Raw genomic sequence first — 8,793 nt, 5'->3', positions numbered from 1 at the left:
TCTATTGAAAAATCGGAAGATCAAGCAACTCTAGGCCCACCTTCCCACGGAGCCATGGCTGACTGGAACTGAGCGCCAGCTGCCCTCTTGACATGGGGCGATCTCTGGTCCAGCAGAGCTCCACTGGGCCCACATTTCACATATTTCCACAGCAGTCTGGCATTTACCTGTCTTTAAACCCCCCAGTGCCATCCTCTTTTCTCTTTTCCACACATGGGGAATCCGAGGCCAGAGAGGAAGATGCACTTTTTGTAGATCACACAGCACATGGGAAGACATGACCAGAGCAGAGATCCAGGTTTTGAGATTCCCAGGCCAGTGTTAAAAAACAACCCTGATCCAACAAAGCACCCACTCTGTGCTTCGCAGCCAATCAGCCACTGTGGGACGATGACCCAAGAGTCCCGGACCTCACCCCATGCCCCCATCTGGAGACTCTCTGGACACAGGAGTTGTGGCATCTGGGATGCACTTTATTGGTCATGTGGCTGCTCGAGCCTTGGTCTGGGAGCACTGGGACCCTGGACCCAGGCACTGAGTTTGAGGAGGACCAGAGGTCAGGGCTGTTTGGAGCGAGGCCACAAGCGGCTGGTGAGAGAGCCAAGGAAGAGGTTCTGCTTGTTGGACTTGGAGAGCTCGGCCAGGCGCTGCTGTTCCTCCTGGGGTGGGGGAACAAATGAAAGAGGGCAAGGTCAGCCAAGGTAGGCAGAGCCTTCTCCCACACTCCCAGGCCCCCGCTCAGACTACTTTTCCCAAACCCCCAGAACACCAGCCCATACACAGCAAGACCCCAGACACCCAGCTCAGACACTGGCAAGAGTCACCTCTGAGCCACAGGAGCCCAGGCTCGGATGTTTGGGGGGTGCCAGACTCAAATCCCAGGCACCCTGAACCTCAGCAGCTTCTCAGGCCCCAAGCTCTCATAATCCCCTTCCCTGGATCCCAGAGTTCCCTCCCCTGAGCCCTAGGACCGTATCCAAGACACTATCACCCCAACTTGGCTGCTGGCGAGACCCCAGGCCCATACACCAGGGCCTTCTTATGCAGACTGCATCATTCTGCTCCCTGGGCCTCCAGTGCCCAATCCTGAGCCCCATAAGCCCTGTCTGGATGCTGGGGGCACCCAAGCCCAAATCTCTAAGGATTCCTTCTCTGGGCACTCAGGGGCTCCAGCCGTATCCCCAGGAACCCAACCCAGAATCTAGTCAACCTCAGCCTAGATCCCTGGGAATCTCTTTCCCAGACTCATTCATACTCTAAGTCCCTCTTCCAAATTACCAGAGTCCCTCCAAGACCATCAGAACTCCTTCCTCACACTCTTGGGCCAAGTGCCCAGAGACCTTTCCAGACCTGACCTAATCCACAGTCCACCTCCACAAGGTGCCCCCAGGCCTACTCAAGACCATCAGGGATGACCCCTCTCTGAGACCTATCTCAAATGCTTGCTGTTGGCTGCCTCCTGTTCCCAGAGCAGGCTGCACAATCAATTCACCCTCTCATTAGAACAGCCTTGCAAGACAGGCTGTGTTATAGCCCCTACAGTATAGACAGAGACTGAGGCAAAGAAGAGAAGGCATTTGCTGCAGGCCACACAGCCAACCAAGGAGCATGAGACAGGCTGCTCCAGGGCTCCTCCTTCAGGAGCCTCAGAACTGATCTGCTGCTGTGGGATCTGAGCACTGACCTGCTCTAGCCGGCTTTGCCGCTGTTTGAAAGCCTCCAGCGGGTCATCCTCCAGTGCATAGTGCTCCAGCACAGTTCGGACATCCTCCACACCGTTGAGTGCAATGGCTGTGGGCACAACAGGTGGGTGGTCAGCAGGCTTCTGAAGGCCAGAGGGAGTGGTGTCCACAAGGGTAAGGGTCAGATACTGGGGGTCAGTGCTACTTGGAATGTTTTTCAACTCTCTGAAAGGGCTCCCCTGACATTCCCAAGTATCCCCTTAACATTCCAGAGGAGCAGCACAAACATTCCGAGAAGTTCCTAAAAACTCCAAGATATTAATGGACTTCCTGAATCTCAACTGCCCAGTTTACATGAAAGACAAGCCAGAATTAAGTGTCTAGCATTCCTCTTGAGGGTCAAGGGCTCTGGGGTCAGAGGCCAGGAGGTCAGGGGTCAGTCTCACTCTTGAGGAAGGCAGACAAGTCCAACAAGACCCGGTCATCGGAGTTGCCGTCCCAAGGCCTCAGGGCAACACCATTATAGGGCTGTAGACTGAAAGCTTCCTTCTTGCAGTCCACGACTACTACACGGGCTGGGTTCCGATTCAGACATGAAATGTCCTAGAAGTGGGTGATAGTCAGGTCAACATCTGTACCCCTCTCCTCCCCACCAGGAATGCACAGAGGGAGACAAAACACAAACACACACACACACACACACACACACACACACACACACACACACACACACACACACACACACCACACACACACACACACACACACACACACACACACACACACACACACACACACACACACACACACACACACACACACACACACACACACACACACACACACACACACACACACACACACACACACACACACACCATTGCATACACTGGGATCAACACGGCAGATCAGGCTTGCATGATGGCATCAAACCTCCCAGAGAGCTGGGGAGCTAGCACAGATTCCTAGATCCTGGGCCTAGCACCTGGAGGGGTTGATTTGGAGGTTTCCTGGGGAGGGAGCCAGGCACTTCTGTATTTATCCACTGTCCCAGGTGATTGTGAATGTTGTATGTTTAAGAACCTCCCATCCAGATAAAGAGGTACAGCAACACACAGGGATTCACACAAAGACACCCAGACACAGATCCTTCAAGACCCTCAGTCCCAGCTCACATACTTCTGAATCCCCAAGAACAACACAGAACCCCAGACCTATCAAGACACAGACAGAAACCCAAAAGACACCTAGATACCTAGATGCTTGAAGCCAGACTCATAGATCCCTGGATATATCACTGGCCACAGTAACAGATGCCAGGTAAAACAAACCCCAAAACACAGTCTCATATAAGCTATTATAATTATACATGGAACTAGAAACACTCAGTTACAGACACAGAAAGATAAAAAAACAGCTTCCAAACTCATGTCCATACAGCTCACCCCCAGCTGTCTTCATTAGGGAGACCCCATTTTCCCCACTTCCACCCCTGGACTCTGGGGAAAGGAGAAGGGCCTAGAGGCCCAGGCCAAGCTGGAGGAAGTCTGGTGTCCTGCCATCAGGAATCCAATCAAGCAGGGTTGAGGCTAGGGGCAGAGCTGGGCCCTCCTTCCCTTAGGCAATGCCAGTGCCCCCAAACCCCAGAGGCCCACCCATGACCCCCGCATGGCACCTTCACATGATGCCCATCCATGTATCTCGTGGCATCCCGGAATAGACGGTAGGAGATGAAGCCATGGGGGTCCACACTGTCGATAAGCGGAAATGCAGTCTGGGAGGTACAGGAGGGAGGAAAGGTCGGCCTGAGCCCTGGCCCTCCAGATCTCCCACACCTCCCACCACACCAACTGTCCCTCCCTGACCCAGAGCTTCACCATGCCAGTCTCTGACGTAAAGATGACAATTTCATACAAAGGGGCGAGCTGCTGGAACAAGGTCTCGATGCCTGGGCGCTTCTTAAACCTCCAGCCAGTGGCCAACTGGGGAGACAGTGAGGACACATTGAGACCAAGAGGCCTTCAGAGTCCCCAAGAAGACAAAGACCCAGCCTGAAGGATTCTCAGAACTAGAGTTCTCTCCCTGTCTTTGTGGCTCTTGGGGGTTTCAGGAGTACACGGGCTGTGATGGAGGGTCTGGGTCCCACAACCAGACCTGACTTCTTCAACACTATGTGCCAAGGCACACCTACAATAACCCTACAGACTGGGTATTACTGGTAATGCCTTTTTCCAGTTGAGGGAACTGAGGCAAGGAGAGGTGACACCTCCTCCCCAAGATCACACAGCAGAGCTTTATCCCCAACCCGCTGCCTTCCCCAGGACACACCGACCACTCAGGGTGCAAGAGGACACCAGTGAGCTCTAAGACAAGCGTGTAGGGCGGCTGGTAGTACGGCTCCTGCAGAGGGTCTGGGAGAAGGCAGGGGCTGGTGGGCTCGATGATCATCTGTGGGAGAGGGACAGGGTAGGAGCACTGAGACAAGTAGGCTGGGGCTGAGGATGGAGGGATGGGGAACGGGCCCAGGACTCCTTCTCACCTGTCTATAATCTTTGAAATATTTGTATGTCCGGCGTAACTGCTGTACCAGAATTGGATCTAGGAGAACACCAAGCACAAAGGGATTCCAAAATAAGTCACCGCTCACCTTCCGAGGGGTTTAGTATCTACCAGTTATAAACAGGTCTACATACGCACCTGGTTTGAACCAGCTCATTTCCAGGTCCAAAGAAAGAAGGCAATGACATACCACCTGCTCAATCTTATATCCACATGCCACCCCAGGTATAAAATAGTATGTTTATACACTAGCCCACTTAACTGTCATTATCAGTATATTTAGTCCATTTTCAACCAGGCTTCCAGATCTGCTGGTTTTAAGCCAGAGTGTTGAGTCTAATTAAACAATGAATATATACACACTTCTGTATACTTTAAACCAGCGGTTCTCACCCAGGAACCATTTTGTCTCCCCCTCTCCCTGGAAAATTTGGCAATGTCTGGAGACATTTTTGTTTGTCACAATATCTAGTGGGGAGATGCCCAGGATGCTGCTAAACATCCTACAGTGCACAGGACAGTCCCCCACAACAAAAAATGATCTGTTCTGAAGCGTCAATAGGGCCAAGGGTGAAAAATCCTGGTTTGTGAATAAACTGAATTTTAAGTTTAAAACAGAAAACTTACATGACGGCCTACTTCAATACAGTATTTTAAGTACAGTTCTATCTATGAGGCTGCTTCTTAAAAACCATAATACTAAAGCCAGTTAAGCTAGTGAGTGAGTGTGTGTGTGTGTGTGTGTGTGTGTGTGTGTGTGTGTGTGTGTGTGTGTGTGTGTGTGTGTGTACACGCACGCATGCACGCTTTAAACCTGCCCTATTTATTTATTTTTGTGGGGAGCAGCTGGCCAGTAGGGGGATCCGAACCCTTGACCTTGGTGTTATAACACCATGCTTTAACCAACTGAACTAACTAGCCAGCCCTACCTGCCCAATTTAAATCAGCTATTTGATTTATTTAAGCCAGTATGATTCTACATCTGCCCAGTTAAAACAGCATACTTACTCACCTGCCCAGTGTAAAAAAATCAGTGTATTAACATGCCTGTTTGCAAACATCCCCAGAACAAACAGGTGGCTTTCTGGATTCACCAATTTTATTTTTCTCCTAGGAAGGGCCAGGTATGATAGAATTGACAACTACTCTCTACTATCCAATTTGTCAGAAACTCTCCACCAAAATTTGGTTAACCAGAGGGGGAGGGAGGAAGGAGGCACTCATTGTTTTGCAAATGAGGAGTCAGATGCAGTAGGGGTTTAGGGGTTAAAAGGGGGGGGAGGTTGTCATAAAGAGGAGGGAATTAGGGGCTGCAGATGCTCAGAACTAAGGCACAGAAAGCCACGTGTCAGGCAATAGGCTGTCCTGTCTCCCCAAGCCTTGCTACCCCAGGCTCCCCTCCCCCACCTGTCCCTGACCATCTGCTCTCAGGCTGAGGGGCCAGGAAAGGGGGCTGGGGCTTTGTAATGCCTCCTCCCCCAAAGCCATCCAGCTGCTGATTCCCCCACCCCCCACAATGGAAGGAGGAGAGGCCTGGGGCACCAGATGGGGAGGGTGACATCCCTACAAATGGCAGAGGTGAGAGCGTCAGGGGACTCCAGAATCTGTGCTTGTTTACTCACCATTGTCGAACTCATCGGGAATCTGGGAAGTAGAGAGAAAAATGGAAGATTTGGGATGGCAGAGACAGAACCGCATCACACCCAGAAAAGGAATCTCCAGGGCTCTGAGAGGAGTAGGCAAAGGTCTCTGGAAGGGAGAGGCTCACTCCAGTCCAGAAATGACCCTGAAGAGACCAAATGGGACCCACCCTCCGACCCATGGGATGGGACTCCTGGCAAGGCCCCTGGGTCCCTTTCCCCCTCACCTTGGCACCAGTTTCATCCACAGGGTTGTTTCCTGCAAGGGAGACAGGGATGAATGAGAGAAATTGGGGCTCAGTCTCCTGGATCTTGAGGGAGGAGGGCTAGAGGCATGGCATCCTGGATTCAAGGGAGGAGGGGGCTGGGAGCCAGGATGCCTGGGTCTTGGAGAGAAAGAGGGTTAGGGTCAGTTCTCCTGGGTCCCTGAGAAATGAACGGACTACCAGGAACTGAACTTTTTGGTGCTGAAGAAAGACATAGCTTAGGAGGCTGGTCCAAGCCTATCCTTCCCTATCTTCCCATAGGCTCTCTATAGTTTGGTACAGGATCCAGCTAGAATGAGCAGAACCTTAAGCAGAAGGGGTAGAAGGGAGAAGAAAGGAGACTTCCCACATTTCCAAGGTAGGTGTCCTAGCTGGCTATCCCACTGAGGGAGGAACCAAGGAACGAAGGTGAGTTAAGCCCTTAAGGGAAAGAAGGGGAGGTTTCACAGTGGAATTTGGGAAGCCAACAAAACAAAATTAGGGGACAGGGGTATGTCCCTCACCGAAGATATAGATGACGCTCACGGTCCCACCGGCCCCAAGCAGCCCAGCAAGCCAGAGTGCGACTTTTTTGGCGTAGCTGGGACCCTCTGAGCCTTTCTGCTGCTGTGGCCCTTGGGCCTTAGTGCCCCCATGGCTCCCGATCTCTGCAGCCTGTGGTTGACAAGGGGGAGATCAGTCAAGAGAAAAGAGAGGTCAGGATGGTTTGGGTTCTCCAGTCCAAGAAGAATCAAGGTACTGAGAGCCGGGAAGCACACACCCATATAGCCCCGGGTATGTGGAGGGGCATATTCCTCCTGAAGGGGCAGCTGGGGGGTGGCCCCTCAGAGGATCAAAACAGACTGTCCAGCTCCAGAATCCTAGGGGTTCAAGAGCTGACAAGCCAGGTGCCCAGGATCCCGGAGGCAACAAGACTGGAGGTTTGGAGCCTAGAAAAGCAAGGCAGGGAGAATAAGAGTTCAGGGGGCCTAAATATTGGGATGCCTGAAGCAAGGGAACGGAGGGAACACAGGGGACAGGACGGGGAGTTAAGCCATGCGGCTGCCTGGGGCTCAAGGTAGCAGGGTATAGAGGGGAAGGGATGGCAGCGGGGAAGTGCAATCACATGTCTGTGGCTTGGGGAAGTATAACAGGAAATTGATGGAGTTGGAGGTTAGAACGGCTGGGTCTATGTCAAAATAGAGACAGGTCCAATCCGAAGCCCGAACGTCTACCTCACCACCACTAACAACGCGGAGAAAATACCCCCAAGGCCAGGCTGGGACCCCAGCGTCCCAGGACGCTTCCCGCTCAAGTATCACTTAAATAGTCACTGAAATAGGAACAGGTGAGCCCCTCCTCCGGTGTCCACGTGGGTGGGAGGTGGGGTGCAGAGAACGCACTTGGGCCCCCAACATCCAGCCCGGGGAAGCAAATGTCCACCTCGGGAGGCAGGAAAGCGCCCTAAAACGCGGGAGGCTTTCCATTCAGCACCCTGAGGTGCTGCATCCCATTGGCCTCCTCAGGTGGCGATATGTCCGAAACTCCAAGGAGCGACCCCCGCACCGGGAATTCCACCCCCATTCCGCTAACCTGGCTTGGGGTCCGGGTGGGCGGCGTAGCCAACCTCGTGCACAGCCCCTGCGCGCCGAGCCGGAGTCCGCTCCGCAAGCGCGAGAGCAGCGCCGCCGAGGCCGCCATCTTGCGCTGACGCCACGCGACCCCGCCCACTCGCACCCTCTTTGCCCTCCCCGGGCCGGGGCTCCTACCAATGGGGTCGCAGAGGAGGGGTTGTAGACGGAAGCCCCAGAGAGTCAAAAATTTTCGGCCGCACGGCCGCAGCCGCGCTTGTCCGCTTTTTTGCCTGTCCGTGGGTGAGCCAACTGGGATAGAAAGTCAGCTGGCACCACGCCCCACTCAGGCCGTAGGGAGTGTTGTCACCCCTGCAACCGGACATGGCGGAGGATCACACCCAATGCTCAGAGGTAAAGCCGAGACCATGATGAAGGAACCCAGTAGGTGCCTAAAAGCAAATAGTCACGAGTCAGGTAGCTCGTCTCACCCTCTGAGGAGGTCTGCCTTCACCTCCCAATTGCCAGAAGTGGAAACTGAGGCCCAGAAAGAGGGCTAGAAAGCCAGCCCTCACAAAGTCTTTCTCACGTGGAATCTCATCTCTTCCGTTCCCTCCAAACATGACTACGAAGGGCCTGGAGAGCCCACCATTTCATCTGGGGCTAAGCCAAAGGAACAAGCGCCACATCTGGGAGCATAGGGGTTAATGAGGACAAGAAATCTGTGATTTAGAGCCTACAGAGAGCCATGATGAATCTCCCCCAAATTATTTTGTGTGGAAAAAAGTCTGATATCATTTGTGCAAACTTTAAAAACATAAATATTAAGGTAGTAAAAGTACAATGTCAGGCAAGAGAAAGTCACACGGAATTCAGGGTTGTGGTTACTGCTGGAGAGGAATTTTAGTTGCTGCTAAAGTGATTACTATCTGGTACAGTTTCCTAAGCTGGGTAGCGGAGGCAGGTTCTTGGTATATCTTTTTGAACATCTGAAATATACATTTACTTTTGTAAAAAGATATGTGAATATCAAATGAGGAAGGGAAGACCCCATTCTCTACACTGCTCCCACTCCCACCCCCAAGTCATCAAACTA

The 8,793-nt window shown here is 52.6% G+C and overlaps 1 protein-coding gene across 1 annotated transcript; it reads right to left on the bottom strand.

Moving 5' to 3' along the window:
* Positions 1-452: 452 nt before the first annotated feature.
* On the bottom strand, positions 453-7,850 carry TIMM50 (translocase of inner mitochondrial membrane 50). The gene is made up of 11 exons (XM_063111912.1): positions 7,720-7,850; positions 6,651-6,801; positions 6,109-6,140; positions 5,864-5,885; positions 4,222-4,280; positions 4,011-4,130; positions 3,560-3,664; positions 3,358-3,456; positions 2,129-2,285; positions 1,685-1,791; positions 453-659 (listed from the first exon to the last, which is right to left on the bottom strand). Exons 1-11 carry the CDS (start codon positions 7,825-7,827, stop codon positions 558-560), a joined length of 1,062 nt encoding a protein of 353 aa, XP_062967982.1. The 5' UTR covers positions 7,828-7,850; the 3' UTR covers positions 453-557.
* Positions 7,851-8,793: the final 943 nt, after the last annotated feature.

This window comes from Cynocephalus volans, chromosome 10, assembly GCF_027409185.1.
Source record: "Cynocephalus volans isolate mCynVol1 chromosome 10, mCynVol1.pri, whole genome shotgun sequence".
In the NCBI taxonomy this organism is placed as follows: domain Eukaryota; kingdom Metazoa; phylum Chordata; class Mammalia; order Dermoptera; family Cynocephalidae; genus Cynocephalus; species Cynocephalus volans.
The sequence above is the reverse complement of the archived record's forward strand: the minus strand, read 5'-3'. Positions and strand labels throughout refer to the sequence as shown.